The sequence below is a fragment of the Octodon degus genome, unplaced genomic scaffold (genome assembly GCF_000260255.1).
Source record: "Octodon degus isolate 3935 unplaced genomic scaffold, OctDeg1.0 scaffold00012, whole genome shotgun sequence".
NCBI lineage: Eukaryota > Metazoa > Chordata > Mammalia > Rodentia > Octodontidae > Octodon > Octodon degus.
The window spans coordinates 20,370,818-20,388,825 of record NW_004524588.1 but is presented as its reverse complement, the minus strand read 5'-3'; the positions used below and the strand labels follow the sequence as shown (position 1 = coordinate 20,388,825).

Genomic DNA, 18,008 nt, shown 5'->3' with positions numbered 1-18,008 from the left:
AAAAAAAAAAAAAAAAAACCAAAAACTAAAAACTTGTGCTTAGCAAAAGATCTTGTTAAAAGAAATAAAAGAGGATCCAGAATTTTAATAAAAATATGCAAATCACACTCAACAAAGGACTCACTCATATGTAAAATATACAGAGAACTGTTAGAACTCAAAAACATTATTCTCAGGTTTAAAGAAATGTTCCTTTATCATTTTCCTTTTGTCACTCTGTACTCATTTCCTTAGACAGCAGGTATAGTTCATGCATTCTTTCAACTACATTTATTCACCTTCCATATAATCCACTAAGCTTTTTTAATCTGCTATTATTTTTCACTCCTAGAAATTCCCTGATATCTGACAGCTAGGATTATTTCCCTTTTTTCTTTGAATATGTAGATATTTTACAGTGAAATTATAATATCTCTAACAACTAATCTTTTCCAAAAAATGTTTAAAAATATTTATTTGGTAAAGGGCGTTGCTATGCAGTTCAGACTTGTAGTGATCCTTCTTCAGTCTCAGCCTCCCTGGCACTGGGATTACAGCTGTGCACCATCACACCTGCTTTCTGAGGCCGGCACAGCATGCGGTACCAGGGATCAAACCTGGGCCTCTGCACTTGCCAGGCAGGCGCTTTACACTGCTGAGCTATTTCTTCAGCCCCTCAAATGACTAATCTTACAGGTCTGATACTGAAGTCTGTTTCTCAGGATTGATTTTGGTGATTTTTTTTATTTTAAACTAATGATTATCCAACTTTTTTTTTTTTTTTTTAACAGAAATCTAGTTTAAAATTTATTACTGTAAAACTTGTCCACAAACATGGGAGGAGTCCTAATTACCTGGACAGTACCTTCTGGCCTGTGCCATGCAAATAAGAAATAGGCACACAACATGCTTCACACTGAAACAAAAACTGTTTTTGCTACTAGGAAATTCTTATTTACTATTTAAGTAGTTTCATTTAGTGCAAAAATTATGAAAAACTACTTTAATAAAACGCAGTTAAATCCTACTATGGGGATATGAAAAAGAAAAATCCTTACATGACATGCTACTTTAACACTGCCAGAAATTCTGAAGAAGCCTGAAAGCTATCTAGACTTAACCACTTAGAAGTCCTGGTAGTGTACAGGTTTTCCCTCTGCCAAGGCTGATTTTATTTTTTTTAATTTTTAAATTTATTTATTATTATTATTATTATTTTTTTTTTTTTTGGTGGAACCAGGGATTAAACTCAGGTCCTTGCACTTGCCAGGGAAGCGCTTATTCCACTGAGTCATCTCCCCGGCCCCCAAGGCTGATTTTAAATGGCATCATCTTCTACATCTCTATAGCTTGAAGTAATGTTTTTCACATTCTGGGGGGTTTATTTGTTTTATTTTGCTTAAGTAATACAAGACACATTCTTGCATAAAATGTACAGAATTAAGACTTGAGACTCAAGATGCTAAAAAGAAAAAGGATGCCTCCTGACATTCCAAATGCTCCCATCAGAGTTTGAAAAACACATTATACAGTAGTCCCCTGCTATTCTGCGGTTCAACTTTCTTGGACTCACTGTTTCGTTTTCAAACAACGTTAATCTAAATTATTTAGTGCTATAATAATTATTCACAAATAATTGGCTTTTTCGCTATATTGTGGGATTTTGCAATACTGTATGCTACACGTACATTGTTAAAATTACGTAGCTTTATGAGTTTAGAAAATGGTTTAAGAACATTAGAAGTGTTTTTAAACAAGTGTGAGAAGGTTTTATAAAACCTTAAAATATATACAAATACTAAAATAATTTAACACTGCTACTTTGATCTTCCTTTTTGCGGGGGTGTCTGGAATGTCCCTCCGCGATAAGCGAGGGACCGTTGTATGTATGTGATGTAACTACATCATGAACTCCCTGGCATGTAGACACACTCCAAAAATGTGTTTAATAGAGGTGTGGACACCAAACCAAACCAGAAAGTAGGGAGATGAATGACAAAAAGCCTCAAAACTCCTATCAGGGGAGTAACGGAAAAGCAGACCTAGAAAGCACCGCGCCTGAGAAGACACCAGGGAAGAGGACAGATCAGCATCTTTTCCAAATACTGTACATAACTTAAGACAGTGAAAAAAGGAAAAAGTTTCAAGCCAAAGTGACTTTGGATGAAATTCTAATTTCTCCATTTTCAGCTATGCAGCTTTAAGGCAGAACCTAAGCTTTTCCAGACTATCTGCTCATTTTAAAAAAACGGTAATAATAATTTCATAGGCTAAACATAAAAGGAATAAATGTGCTTAACACAATTCTTACCTTAATACATACTTTTGAAGGAAATGGATGAAAAATCACCTAAATAATACACTTTTATTCAAATTGTGTCCTACCATTCCTTGAGATCACAAATCTCAAGCAGATGAAGTACCCAGTACAAATTTCATCTTAAAGAGTGAAAAAGAGTACAAAACTCCAGACTGATTATCATGAAGGAATATCAACAGACCTAGCAGTACCAGTTGCTATCACCAACACAAGTCATATACAATCCAGTTGATAAATACACTTTGAATAGTGAAGAACGTCCATATCTCAGAATCTGCAACTCCAAAACCACGTCCTCTGAACAAAAAGAAGCTCAGTACACTCTTGGCAAGCACATCATAGGAGCAAGAAATTCGGCATAGTACCAAATAAAGCCACACAGAATTTTGGGGGTACTGGTATATACCACTTCTCAAGGCCATTGTGGTTAAGATAAGAAAATTAGTTTAAATTTCAACCGCAGTGGGGCATGGTAGCACATGCCTGTAATTCCAGCACTTGGGAGACTGAGGCAAGAGGATTGCTGTGACTACAAGACCAGCCTGTGCTACAAAATGAGGTCAAGGCCAGCCTGAACTGCATAGTGACACCCTGCCTCAAAAAGACAAATAAATAAATTTCAATTTTAGAACTTGAAAATTAATTTTCTGAGTATTGCTAAACATTTATCAAGGGAGACTTGAATTTCAGCTTCATTAAAGACCTAGAATATGAGAAGAAAGTCCCATGTATTTATCAGTAAAATTAGTAAATTTCAGTAAGTGTGATGTGGCACACTGATAAGAATTTCTCAAGTTCTGCATTTAGAATTTTCTCTAAATCAGGTATACTTAAAGTGGGACTTAAAGGGCAATTCCAACCCAACCCCTCGCCCCCCTATAGCAATACCTTCTTATTCTGGTACAACTGAGAGTGGCAATTGTGTCCTGTAAACAGAGTTTATAACAACTCACAGGGTTCATAAAGCTCTAGCTTTTCTTTCTTTTTATATGTACTTGGTACAGGGTCTCACTACACAGCATGGACTCGTAGTGATCCTCCTGTCTCAGCCTCACCAGTGCTGGGATTACACACGTGTCACCATGCCTGGACTGGGTGGCCGGCTCAGCGCGCTGCACCTGCATGGCATGTGGTGCTGGGGATTAAAACCCTGTCCCTGTGCTTGCCAAGACAGGCGCTTAGTCCACTGAGCTATCTCGTCGGCTCTTTGCCTTCTTTCAAGGCTACGTTATTAATTACTTTGTCTTGCTTCTGTATCTCACCCCTATCCCCCATTTCTAAAGTTCAACCTCCTCAGCTAAATGTAATAAAACTAGAACTTTTCTTTTGTTCTAACATTCAGCACTTTGGACAGAAGTTCAACTGGGTCAATGTGTATCTAAAACCCTGGAAATCCTTATTGAAATTATATATATGAGGGCTCCTAATGGCTAGGAAAAAAAGATAGTGTACAAAAAATTGTATAGATCCAGATGCTGTACGGTGCCAAGGAAAACAATAAAATCCAGAAAAAAACAAAATACAGAAAAGGAAGCAAAGCAGGTTGCTATGACAGCCCACAAAGGAGGGCCCTAACTCTACCCTCTGTCCTGGAGCTAACCCTCCCCAAAACCCCAAAATCTGATTTTTGCCTGATTCCAGAGCAGTTAAAAAATATGTAAAGGATGATGACGAAAGTTTGCTGACAGGAGGATGGCTACCCGAAGTGCTGGGCCCCAGGTTTGTGAAAGAATTCCAGCAGGGTCTTCCCATGGGAAAGACAACACTGGAAATATCACCAGACTGCCATTTCTACGTCCATAAGTCACTGCAATTGCTTGGGCTGTTCGTGAGCAATGCTTGACCTGTGCATCAAAGAACTCCCGCAAGGAAATACGAGCTGCTCTATGTGAAAATCTGCTTAGAGGTTTTACTGAATTGCCTCAAGCCGGCGGCTATCAATGCATGTTGATGATTCGTACCTTCTCCAGGTGGGCTGAAGCTTTCCGCACATGAACTAACAAGGCATGAAGAGTGACCAAAGTGCTGCTATTAAGAGATATCACCCATGAGCTGGACTACCCCTACCATAGGGTCAGACAATGGACCTGCATCTGCAGCCGAGATAGTCCAGGAGCTCACACAGACATTAAAGATAAAATGAAAGCATCATGCAGCTTACCAGCCAGAGCTCAGAAAAAGAGGAACACATAAACCAGACAACTGCTGAGAAAACAGTGCCAAGAAACCCACTTGAGATGGGACCAAGTCCTGCCCCATGGCTTCCTATGTCCATCATAACCCCACAAAAAGGGCATTTGCCACATGAAATTCTATTTAGCTGGCAGCCCTCAATCATAGGTCAACTTAGCAAGACTAACTCAAAACAGGTTAGGGATGTTGCTCAGCATCCAGCAATATTCCCCTCCACACATACACAAAAAAACTGCAAAAATGATTTTGAAACAGTAGGAATAGCTGCTCATTCAGAGGGACCTCCAAATTCTCTGATAATTCCTTGCTCAAAATGAAACTCCCTCAACATGTTAGCCTAACCTATCTAGAATGTGAAACCCACCCTAGAAATTTTATGTACCTTATGATCCTAATAAGCAGTTTGCTTTCATTAAAGACACACTTTCCTTCCTCAAGGCTCTGCTTAGTTTGTCTTCTGCAACGTTCCCTCACGTACTTAATCAAAAAGAGCCTACTCATTCGTAAAATTCTGGTTCAAAAGCCACATCTAAGAAATTTATCTATTCATTTGAAATTAGCTTTATTTGTGCTCTCCCAATATTTTTTTTTAAATTTTCTCTAGCCCTTGTCCTGTTCTACCTGGGTTTATGGGTATAGTATTATGTCTTCTGTTGCTATATAAATGTAACTAAAGGTCAAAGGTTCACACCTTATTGTGATTACCAGTAACTGGCACCATACTTCATGTAATGTAAATGTTTAATATAAATATCTGTACAATTAAATCCAGCTTCCAAGGAAATTTGACTATTATTTGACTATTATTACCGATGAAAACTACATGGAGCAAATACTGAAAAGGCTTTGGCAATTTCATTCTCTGAAACTTACACAATAACCAAGATAGTCCAATATTATAAATTCAAATATGCAAATTTTTTCATAAAAATGGAAAGCAGAAAAACAGCCAATTAATTTGCAGATAGTTTTTCAAGATACCTTTAAGACGAATGTACTGTGAAAACTGTAAAGGACTATACAACACAGATTATTAATTAATCATGATTATTATAGCCTGCTACTTTTTTTTTTTTTTTTGTATTTTAGGGAAGGGTCTACAGGGTAATTCAGGGTCCCACTACTAGATGGGACTCATAGTGATCTGCCTGTTCACAGTCTCTCAAGAGCTGTGATCACAGGTGTACGCCACTATGCCCAGTCTCAATTGCCATCTCAGTGTGCCTTGGGGGCAGGGCCGGCAAAGCAGGCCCAGGGATCGAACCCCAGGTCCCTGTGCCTGCTTGCAGGCGCTTTAATCTGCTGAGCTATTTGGCTGGCTCTTATATGTTGCTACTCTGACCACAGTATGTTTTAACTGCCAGATTTCTATTCTTTGGATTTTTTTGGCACTGGGAATCAGAATAAGGGCCTCCAGTTTGCCAGGCAGGAACTGTGCCATTGAGCTATATCCCTGCACACTTTAGTATAGTACTACTAAAGTTTTCTACAGACCAAAACTAATTAATTGAAACTATTGATAACTACCCTAAAATGACTTAACATCATCAGATGCCCACATTAAGTTAAATTCTAAATATAAGAAAAATAGACGCACGGAAGTGAGAACATAATGTTTTATATTTTATGATTATGTAAAACCAGGTACTTTAAATAGCTACAAATTTAAGACTAAGTAAGACACAGTGATTATTTTGTCTCTTGGGTTACATTTGAAACTATTTTCTTCACAAGATTTTCACAAGAAGATTTGGGGAGCAGGAAGACAGTCAATTTAAGGAATATAGTTTGTGTTTCACATAGCTATCTAATCTTGACAAAGACACAACCTTTTCCTGGTTAAGAATGCTTTTCTGAGGGGCGGGGAGATGGCTCAGTGGAATAAGGGTTTCCCTGGCAAGTGCAAGGGCCTGAGTTCAATCCCGGTCCCACCAAAAAAAAAAAAAAAAAAAAAAAAAAAAAAAAATAATAATAATGCTTTTTTGAGTAGTTCAAAGCCCTACAGTATGTTATTCTTGGGAGATAGGCAAGGGATAATAATAAGGGGAAGATAAACTCCTGGATAATTGCTTTTATTTTGTACTGTCTTCAAACTTCATACAGGAAATGTGAATAAAAGCCATGTTCATGAGCTAGTCAATTTCTGTTCCTGTACTCAAGATTATAGTCTTTCGTCTTTTTTATCTTTCTGAAACAGGGTTTCAATATGCAGTATAGGCTGGCCTTGAACTCACAGCAATCCTCCTGCCTCAGTCTCCTGAGTGCTGGGATTACAGGCATGTGACATCATTCCTGGTCTCAAAATTATATTCTAATCATTCAACAGTATTAAAAAAGGTTTTATACATCTACATTATAGCTCTTTGTATCAACTTCCATAAAAAAAAAAATTAAAACCACAAGTAACTCTTAGTTAGTTGGGATAATTCCAAAAGCAGGACATAAAAAGTAGTAACAGAAAAAGTACTTACATCACCAATAAAATGTTTTATAATGAATAAACCATGTCACAACAATTTTAATAAAAGATTTAATTGTATGAAAACTACTTTACATTCTTTGCATATTCCCCTGTATATTTAAAGTTGGGATTTAGCCCAAAGAATTTGAGGATCTATATATTTGATTTGATAAATGACTCCTCAATGTATGACAGAATCCAATTTTAGTTGCAAATACTATGATTTAAAAAGGTAATAATGGCCTTCTATTTCATAAAGATTTTTATTTATACATAAAAGAACAATATGACATAAAGTAGCATGGTAGACTAGAAATTAGGGAATTTAAATTCTAAATCCTCACTCTACCAACAGGAAACTGTATATGCTTTGTGCCAAATTTTTGTTATTTTCTTTGAGTTTCAAATTCAGCATTATAAGTAACAAAAGAGGAGTTGGTTTTATGTTGTTCTAGAAATTTTGATTGGTTCATATAAGAGCTTTTCCCTAAGGGGGGGAAAAATTTACATTAATGCTGTAATTCAAAAGAGAATTACACACTGAAAATTTAAATATAAAAATTTATGTTCCTTATAAACAAATACTCTGAACAATTGAAGGACAAGAAAATAAGAATTATGAGTAGTTAAGTATATTAATGAAAGTATAATCACAATCAGAAACCACAAGGCTAATAAAACCCCACATTGTGCTCTAAAAGTAGTATAAATTTATAAATCCTCTATTTTAAAATGCTGACTAGTAACATTCTAAATAAGCATTAGAAACATAACATAATATGAAAACTTCTAATAGAGCAATTCTATAACTTACTAATATAGTTGAAAGAAGCATCTGAAGCTGAAAGTATTTAACTATAAAATGGTAAAGATTGTGTGGAACCATACATCTCTACTTTCTTCAATAGATTCATTTAACAACTCAGAGGTATCATGTAACTCCTCTTGAAATCAACTAAAGCTGCCGTGAGGCCCAGAGCTCTGGACTACACAGTGAACAACTCATCCTGTGGCATCCATACTCAGAAGCGGGGAAGCCTGTACCACAGCTTGTGAAGACTTCGATCACTGACCTCTAAAACTCACTAACGAAAGGATTATCAGGTTCTAATATAAAATACTGAAGCTCTTTCTTAAAGAATATGAAAATTGGGCTAACTATTCATTTACCAAGACTGCAATATAACTGTCAACTCCCAGCTGGATTGTTATAGACCAAACCAATTTGACTTAAAGGTGAAACCTTACTCCTGAAAACTGTTAAGCACAAAGTATCAATTAAGATCTTCAAATAGGCTATTAAATTTGTTTTTTAAAAAATTTCTTACTGTAATGAAGTCATTCCCTTTAACCATTCTTCCTTGGTAAAAAATCCCATGCTTTCAGCCTCCAATTTCCACGCTAAAACTAACATAATAATCTGGAAAGAACAGAACATAAAGGATAGGGGAAAAGTCAGCAAGGAGATCATCATGTCTACATTATGGAGAGCATTTTTATACAACTATTTCTGTCTCAAAATCATTAAAGACTAAAACGTCTAGAACTTTTAACCATAAAGAATTGGTATGGACCAATTTCTTAAAAGGTAAAAGTTCTAATAGTTTATGAAAACAGAGTATCATTCTATTAAAATGAAATTTGCATCGAGGTCAGTTCCCCAACTTAAACTTATTTTAAAAATGCTAAATGCAAATTTACAGTATGAAATACTAAGAAACAAAATCTTTACATAAGATCAAAATCTCGCTGGCATGGTGATACAAGCCTGCAGACCCAGCACTTGGGAGGCTGAGGCAGGAGGATTGCTGGGAGTTTGAGGCCAGCCTGGACTACAGTGAGTTCTAGGCCAGTCTGAATCAAATAGCAAGACCCTATCTCAAAAAAAGAAAAAGTCTCAATTTTCACAACTTATTAATATGTTAACCCCACTTATAATCCATTCCACTTAGAAATAAAACATACATTTTCAGGTTCAACACCAATGTCTTCACAAAATTTTTCCATTCCTTCTGGCCCTACAACTTCATCAGGACCTTCAAAGACAAAAGTAGTTTGTATATTTTATTATAATTCATTATCAGTATGAAACAAGCCATTATGCAAAAGGCATCTATGAATACAATATATTTTACAAATAATGGAATTTTAACTTTGGCATAGCTTCAATAAAGTATAAATATTTGCTACAAGATTTACAATTTAAAACTTTAAAAGTATTCCTTGAACACCATATTACAACATAAAATTAAGGAAATTTTTAAACTCTTAAAAAGGACCAGTAAAGAAATATTCTATTAATATCAATCAACATCGTCTACAAAAATTTAAAACTACATGTGAAATAAGCATTTACTGACAGCCTGAGAATAAACTTGGGCAACACAAGAATATAAAGAAGCACAGGAAAGTTGGAGCTTCTACTAGACTGTCAGAACTACTGCACAATAATCAAAAGGAGAATAATTGTTTACTTACTAAAAACAAACCCTCTATCACCTGTTTCAAATATACTTAATTCTTGAAAATGTTATAAAAACTACTTATGGAAATTACTGTATTGCATTTTTTTCTGTACTACATTCTCAAAAGAAATTTCCCTATATCGTATGGGTTCTAAAACAAATATGAAGCAATAAGGTGTATCACTTTAACATACACACAAGCTCAGATTATGTCTACCATTTGTCTGAATGTTAATTAATGGTAGTTAATTTAAATCTTATTGCTCTTCCTTACTATGACTAAATATAAGTCAGTATCAATTCTCATAAGTTTTTTTTTTTTTTTACTCTCAAAACAATAATTACTTTAGCTAAGTCCCTGGTACTAAGTAAGAATAAAACAAATCTTATGATATGAAATATAAGAGAATGTCTACCACTGTGAAAGGACTGCAGTCTTGAAATGTTGTTAAATAAAGTAAGGAGAAACCTGTCTTCCCTTCTTAAGGACTAAAAATACTTCAGCTTTGTAAGCCAGGAGAGACCTAGGCTGCACAGGTGGCTGTCATACACCATCACTTCGTTACAGGTGGAACACGAAACCAATGTTCTACAGTTTTAATAGATATAATCATCCCTTTTGTGGCCAGGCTGCCAAAACAATAAGACACCAAGACCCTTTTAAGTTGTGCAAAAGTGTAAATGTCATTAAGTTACTTTAAACACTTGCTGTGCTCTGAGGTATAAAAGGTAAAAGGGGGTAGTAATTACAAGAGCCTCACTTTGTAAAATATAGAGAATTGTTTGAATTAGAATGTGTTACATTTCTAAATTTAAAAGCATACATAGTGGCGATGTTAGGGGTTGTGTTTACCATAAAGCACTAAGGTCAACCCCCAGCATCACAGTAAATAAGTGAGTAATGAAAAGCATACATATAAAATAAGGCTGCTAAAAATACATAACTGGGTGAACATCCTTATATATATAGTTGGACAAGAATAATCAGATTTAAAAATTCAAGAGAAAAAAAGAGTATTTCTAAGGTACAATAGGATTATAGTCCAGATTTTTCTAATGCAATAAGCAGACTTGTCCTCAAAGTTGCCAACAGTGATTAGAAGAAAAAGCTGAAGAGTTAACGAATGTCACTTACTATGAGAAAAAAGTACCCTAGAAACTGAGAGCCTAATGAACAACTAACTTTGATTAAAAACAAGTTAAATTAGGCTATTATGTATGCGTATGCATATATACATATATATGGACATACATAGTCATGCGCATGACCTCATACCCTTATATAGACAAGTCCTGAAGATGTTACGTGACTTTCCTAAAGCAATTCCAACAGTGACAGATCTAAGTCTAAAGCAATATTCTTTCTCTAATTCCATGTTAATTACAAAAAGTGTACCATACCTTTCCAATAACAGTATTGCCTAAGTAAAATCGTCAGAGCCGAAATTCACTAAGTCTTTCAGGCAACTAGGTTTCCACTCAGTTTACGAAGCCAGGGAGATAATTTAGATCACTCTTTTAGGACAGTGTATTAGCTGGCTGTTATATTAGCACTAAGCAACTCTAACCGTATTTTAATATTTTTTCTAAGGCTTGAAAAGTTTCCTGTTACTTGCTATGTTTTTGTTTAATACAGATCCAGTACACACTCAGCCTTCCAGATCTGTGGGTTCTTCATTCAGGACTGAACCACTTAACCACCAAAAACAGAAGGAAAAAAACCGCATTTCCTCATCACTAATCTTACATAGAACACGGGTTATCAGCAGTCTAATGATTTCAGGTCCTCAAGAGGATGTGTATTGGTTACATGCAAATGCTACCCAATTTTACATCAGGGATTTGCACATCCTCAGACTTTAATATCAACTGCAGAGTTGGGGTTGTTGGTACTTTACCCCAAATATAAAAAGGACAACTGTGTTAACTCAAGAGTGACAGATCTTGTGAAAACGCAAATGTTTATAATACTATATTTAAAAAGTTTTGTGATTTTTTTTATAATATATACATCTTAAACTTTCTAATTTTTTAAATAACCATAAATAAATGTTTCTAGCTAGGTTCAGGACCTAATACCATGCCAACCATTAACAGATGCTCAAGACCATGTACATGTTCAGTGGCACAGCATTTCATCTTGTGCTAAATAAGCTTTTGTCAATCTTGAAACAATGATAAAATGTATCACCAGTAAATCTGATGCTATAATATTATTTGTTTTAATAATAGCTAACATTTATTAAGTTCTTATCATATGCCAGGTACTATGCAAAGGGTTCTGTATGCACTCTCAGTAGGCATAGCTACTGTCTCTATTTTATTGGGGCACATTTCCACTTTAAGACAAAACACTTATGGTTTATTGGATAAACAACTGGTTCCTCCCTATCCAGCAGGTCTCTCCTAAAAGCTTTTACAGAGAGGCCTTTCTTCATCACACATCCGAAAGTCCATCCAGCCTTTCCTTACTTCTCTTATTCCTAAATCTCCCCATATCACTGGACAAGCTTCCACCATCTGTAAGTACCTTGCCTATGCTCTGTCTTATATTTGTCTTCCTTAGTTAGAAGCCAGGGACCCTGAGGGCAAGGACCATGTAGGACTTGCTCACTGTTACAGCCCCAGCACTTGGTATAGTGTCTGACTTACAGATGAGTACTCACTAAGTTTGCTGGTTGAAACCATGAATAAATGAAAGCTAACTTCAAGTTTCATTTCTGTGAAAGTAAGAATTAGTCGCTGTTACATAATCATGTACATAAACAAACTTTTTAAAAACAATGTCAAGACTGTAGGAGTTAAAACATGGTCTCTGGGGTAGCAAATGGCTGGGACTTGAATTTGGCTCTAGTCAAGGTGACCTGGGCAAATGTCTTAATCTAAGTGTCACTTGCTTCCTTTATAAGATGAGGTTAACAGCACCTATTTAATAGAATGGCCATAAGTTAAAATGATGTATTTAGCACAATTTACTGGAATAATAACAGCAATTATTATGATGGCTATTTGAAAAGGCCAACATAGGAAATATTTCATCAGAATGTGAGGATACCCACGAAAAGTAAAACAAGTAATAATGAAAGAAAAACAATGTACTCATTATTTTTGCTTATTAGTAAAATAGGAGCAATGACCTTTGGATTCTTTATCATGCATACCAGTAAAACTGGCATCTTGAATAATGGGTCAACATCTTAAAATGGAGGTCAGTAAGAAATGAATTTGCTTCATTTAAATTAGGTTAGTGGTTGTCTTGGGATGCCAGTAATAGCCTTTTCCTGGTCTAGAAAGAATCTGTTCTGCTACTAAGCAATTTTAAAATTGTACTTTTGGGATCACTTAGTAGATCCTCCTCAAAACAGTTGCCCTTTCCACACAGTTGGCCTAAACTTTACAGCAAGTCCAGAGTACACTTAGATCTTGACATAAATTAGTAGTACTACAAAGCAATGATTACAAGTGTACTTCAGTTTTAAACAAAAATCTTGAGAATAACAATAAAAGGAGAACAAAAACCAGGGAAAAGGAAAAACACAAAGCTTTAAAATCCCTAACTCCAAAAGGCCAATACTATTGAGGGGGGAAAAAAAAGTCTTACGTGCTCTCATGAAAGGTAATAAGTGGGAAACAACTCTTCTTTTCATGTATTTGCCCTTGCTGAACTCTGGTTGTAATGCCGGTTGGCTGTGACCTTCACCATGCGGCTAGGCACCACCCCGAGCCTGGAGCTTTACTTTGCAACTCATAGGACTTAGCTGAGGTTAATCAGCTCCTTCACGAAGGCTCCCTGACATCATGGCTGGGTCACATATTCCTCCTATGAATTCTCACAGCATGTCTAACGCAGTACTTATCACAATACTAATACCAACCTACTTAGGGTTAGTATTGCATCTCTAGTAGAAACGGGTGAATAACAATCATAGGATAAAGATGTTGGAGAATGACCTATCTGAGGTTTGAATCTTTTACTGTTAGCCTGAAGTTTTAGAAATAAAATGTTTCCAGTTCAAAAATAATTTTCAAAACAAAGATGTCAGAAAAATGTTTTACAGATTTTTTTCCAAAATACTGAATAGAAAAATTATTTTATTATGTACTTTTGTTTCCCAGAATAGTATTTTAGCCAATGGATGTAAGTAAGTGAATGTTTTTGTTTACAAATTTTCTCTTTTCCACTAAATACACATTCAATATATATTTTAAAAAATATCAGCCTACAATGGCATCAAATTCTAACCAATCCACAATCCTTAATCTTGACCTTAACCCCAGCATACAGCACTCAAACATAGTAGGACTTCAATAAATAACTTGTTAAATAAATAAATGGGGGAAAAAAACTTTTTAAAGCATATGACTGATATCTTCTTACATTAATTTCATTACCTGCATACTCATAAAACCAAGCCAGGCACTTCTTGCTTGAAAAATGTTCCTCTCCACTTATTAGTCTAGCAGGGGGTTGGGATCTGCAATAGCTTAGAAAACACACAAAGGCCTAAGATTTTTATCAAGTCTCAACTCGTAGTGAAAAACTAAGTTAAATAAGAACTACTTCAATTCAAATTAAAGTTGTTTTTCATTTAAGATGACATCATAAGAAAAAATGGACTTAAATATTTGAAATTTGAAACCGTAAGAATTTCTGGCTAACAAATTGCAACTGATACTTTGCTTACTATCAAATTCCAATTAACATCAACTAAAATGATCTCTCCAGAGCTTAGAACTACACAGTTCACCCTAAATCACAATGTAGGATTATTATACACCATGAATCTGTTACCGTTGTGAACGGAAACTATATTTGTATATAACATATACTCATCTGAAAACAAAACCTTACAAAGTGTATTTTGATATTTAATATTTGAAAATAAAGATACTAAGATATAAATAAAATAATACATTAAGAGATTTACTACCTATCAAGCCTAAATGAATCTTTTAAAAGGTAAACACCTTAGAATCTAAGAGTATATGAAATTCCAGATTGAAAAAACGAAAGCACACAAAAAAATCCTAAATAATTAAAAATAGACCAAATAATCGTGCCAAAGGTAATTTAGTCTTAGTTTCTGTTTTACTCATAAAATCATTAAAAGCTGGGAAAAGAAAAAATGATTAAGATTTAAGGAACTTCAGAGACCAACATAATTGCATCATGTAGTGTAAAACAGGGATGCCATGTTTAAAAATTTAAATTGATAGAGCAAAGTATCACCTGAGTTATAATAATCTGCCTTCCCAGCTACTTTAATATCCTTCATTTAAGAAATTTTGATACATTATACACTTAAGAAGGCCACAAATCAAAAAACCATTTACCTATTTTTCATAAAAATAAGAGCTGGCAAAATAATCGTGTCAAATTCTAATATTGACCACCAAGGAGAAGAGATTTTACACTCCAAAGTAAAAGATAATTATCCAATAGTAGCCCAGGAGCTCAGTGTGTAGTGCATGCCTGTAATCCTAGCTCTCAGGAGGCTGTAGCAGGAGCATTGCTGTGAGGAGGCCAGCCTGGGCAGATACTATATTCAAGAGCAACCTGAACTACATACCTGCCTCAAAAAAGCAAAAGAAAACAAAATTTCTCAGGTTCCTTTTGCCTAAGTACATTAATAAAGACAAAAAAACCCAAACAAACTATTTTTAAGATCTGAAAACAAAGTCGTACTATTTTGATACTTAATATTTGATTACTAATATATCCTAAATAAAACGAGACCAACATAATTGCATCATGTTATATTAGTAAATTAAAAGGATATATTTTTCTTGCAAAAAGAAGGATGCAGACTATACTCTCACCTCCCTCACATTTTAAACAGACCTCTCTTCAAGGAGAGCGCTATTATTTCATCCAGGGCTACTACTGTTAGTTTTAGTGGCTGCATCTCAAATTATTGCCTTAACTGTCAATTCTTGGTAAAAACACAGCCGAAAAAAGATGGGGGGAGGGGTCACTTCTCACACTTGCATTGCAAAGATTTCTGCAGCACAAAATGTTTCTGTAATGGCTAAATGAAGACCTGTAACTATAGTTCTGTTTTTCTTCTTTTTCTCCAAGAGAATAAAGAGCACAATAGCTGCGAGGATATTAATCTTTATATTGAGAGCTAACAGTGTGGTGAGTGGTGGAAAACAAAAAGCACGACAGCACGTAGGCCTTTCTAATTCCCCGCACGCAGAATCGGGACGAGTGGCACACGATACTTCCCGAAAACTGGGTTCCTGTAATTTAAAAGGCCTCCTGCTGGGGCCGGGGCGTCCAGGTTGGGTCATTTCAGATACTAAATATGAAGGCCACTTAGAGCATACTCGTCCTTCCTCTGATTCCCAAAGCAGTTGCCCAAATTCCTCATGCTCTGCTCCTTTCGGCACACGCTACAAAGGAATCCTAGATAGAAATGATCCTTCTAGGTGTGAAAAAAAGGCGAAGGAAGAGTTAAGGCCGTGGGGGCAGGGAAGGGCGCGCGAGGGAGCGCCAGATGCACCGCACGCCCGAGCCCCGCCGGGCAGCACGCAGGGCCCCGCCGGCGCCCCGACCGACACGCCAACACGAGGCCGGCCCGGCGCGGAATCGGTTCTCCCCTCTGCGGGCTGCGCCGGCCCGGCCCGACCCTTCCTCCCCCGGCTGTCCGGCCCAGAAGGAGGAAAGACCGGCGGGGGGTGGTACCTGGAGATTTTACACTTTTTGAGGCCTCCGTCTTCCGCCACTGCCACCCCGGAGGCTTTTCTCTTCTTCTTCACCGGCATCTTTCGCCCTCCCCGGCAGGGTGGGCAGCGAGCCGGGGACGGGGCTGCCGTCCGCCCGGGGCCCCTCAGGGCCGGCACCCGGTTCCCAGAGGAAGCAGCGAGCGAAGGAGCGGAGCCGCCGGCTCCCGCCGGCGCGCCCAGCTGCTGCCCGTCCCCAGCTCTCGTCTCTTCGCCTGAGACAGCGGTAGCTTTCTCGCCGCTGGACGCTACGGCTTGATCGCACCAGGAGGAGCTAACAGGGACTGCGCGGCTCCGCCACTACTCAGGACAGCAGAAGCGCTCTGCGACCCGGAAGAGAATTGCCCGGGACCGGAAGTGACCCCCCAGAGCGTCCGACGGGAGGGGCGTGGCCTTGCCCGGCCCCCGCCCACCCCGAGCGAGCGGAAGAACGTGCTCCAGGGCGGCGGGCCGACGTCCGGGCTCTGGGCAAGGCGTCCTGACCTGCTTCTTGCAGTTTCCATTCTGCCTTACTGTTTGTGGTCCAAAAATGTTTCATGAAATCACTACTGCTTTGTAGTTGGGTTAAAAATAACCCGGGAAGTAACCCTGCGCTTCTGACGTCATCTGCAGCGTCACCTTGCCAGGTGAGTGTTCCTCCCACCCCTTGGCCGTCTCGCCCCCGAGCCCTGCGCTTCCGGCCTCGGCGAGCTTTCTCCTGCGCTGACGCTCCTGCCGAGCTCGCCTCTCGGGCGGCGGGCGCTCGCTGGATGCTGGAACTCGGGGCAGCTCCCGGGGCCGCGCCCCAAACACCCCGCGCGCTTGCCACTCTCTCCGCTTTCGCTTAGGTAGAAATATTGATTGTAAGTAAGGGCTGTCGTGTAAAGACTGAGCAAAAGCTCCTGTCTGTAAAATGGAACAACGGTGACGTTAGAGGACTGACGTTTTCTTTAAAAATAGTAAAAGCTGATGTGGTTTTAGTGAGACTACCGCTTCCGTGAGACCCTTGGCCAATTAGGATGTTCAGTTAGTGCTGTTAATTGAATGGATGCTTGACCCACAGCAGGCCAGTGAGTGCTGATGAAATGAAACTGAGCCATTCATTTCCTATGAAAATGAAGCCAAAACCCTAAGAAACTAAATCAAACAGGTGTCCCAAATGTGAAACATCAGAATTTTTAGTTTATGTGAGCCAAGAAACTTACCTGTCTTGGATATAAAATTCTATTATACCGAAAGAGTGTGGAGAGCCTTTAATCCATCAACCCAAGTAAAAATGTGTGATGCCAAAAAGTTAAGCTCAATCAGATCAGTTTACTAAATGGAACCATCTACCAAAAGAAGAATGAGGGACCTGTTCAACACTCAGCGCAAACAAAATGCAGCCAGTCAGAAAAATGTACAGGACAAATAACCCAGGTTCTGCAACAAATTATTGGGCAGAGATACAGTGAATTCAAAAGAAATGTATCGAACATATGAATCATTGGCAGAGCTGGGGAACAAACAGGGCTTCACGCATGCCTGGAAAGCCCTCTACTACTGAGTCAAACCCACACACAGCCCCCATCTCTGTCACTTTCAATATGGTTCATTGAATTTTAACTGGAGTCCCACAGTACTATGGGACAACCGGAAATTTTAACACTAGCTGCATATTTGATCAAATTCTAAGACATCTGTAGTGACCGCATATCAGTTACACTTGGAGCCTGTAATGGGGTAGAGTTGGAGTAAGGTAAAAAAAAAATTCAGAGAACTTTTTTGGATAAGAGATATATTCTGTCCTCAACTGAACTGTACATGTAGAAATGTATGCCATATATGGTAAAGTATTGTGGCTTTTTCTTTTGCAGTAACATTATTTTTACAGAAAGTAATGAGA

General features: G+C 37.7%; 1 protein-coding gene across 3 annotated transcripts in view; it reads right to left on the bottom strand.

The window, feature by feature from the left end:
- Dcun1d5 (defective in cullin neddylation 1 domain containing 5) overlaps window positions 1–16,455 on the bottom strand; it is a 28,558-nt gene extending 12,103 nt beyond the window's left edge. The window contains exons 1-4 of one of the 3 annotated variants that reach the window (XM_004626143.3): window positions 16,107–16,455; window positions 13,811–13,902; window positions 8,919–8,989; window positions 8,282–8,373 (exon numbers count right to left, since the gene is read on the bottom strand). In XM_004626143.3, coding sequence (XP_004626200.1) covers window positions 8,282–8,373; window positions 8,919–8,989; window positions 13,811–13,902; window positions 16,107–16,186 — 335 coding nt within the window. In that variant the 5' untranslated portion in view covers window positions 16,187–16,455. Of the gene's footprint in view, window positions 1–8,281; window positions 8,374–8,918; window positions 8,990–13,810; window positions 13,903–16,106 lie in introns of those variants that run through there. The other 2 variants (XM_023709501.1, XM_023709502.1) reach the window with 2 other exon arrangements.
- Window positions 16,456–18,008: the final 1,553 nt, after the last annotated feature.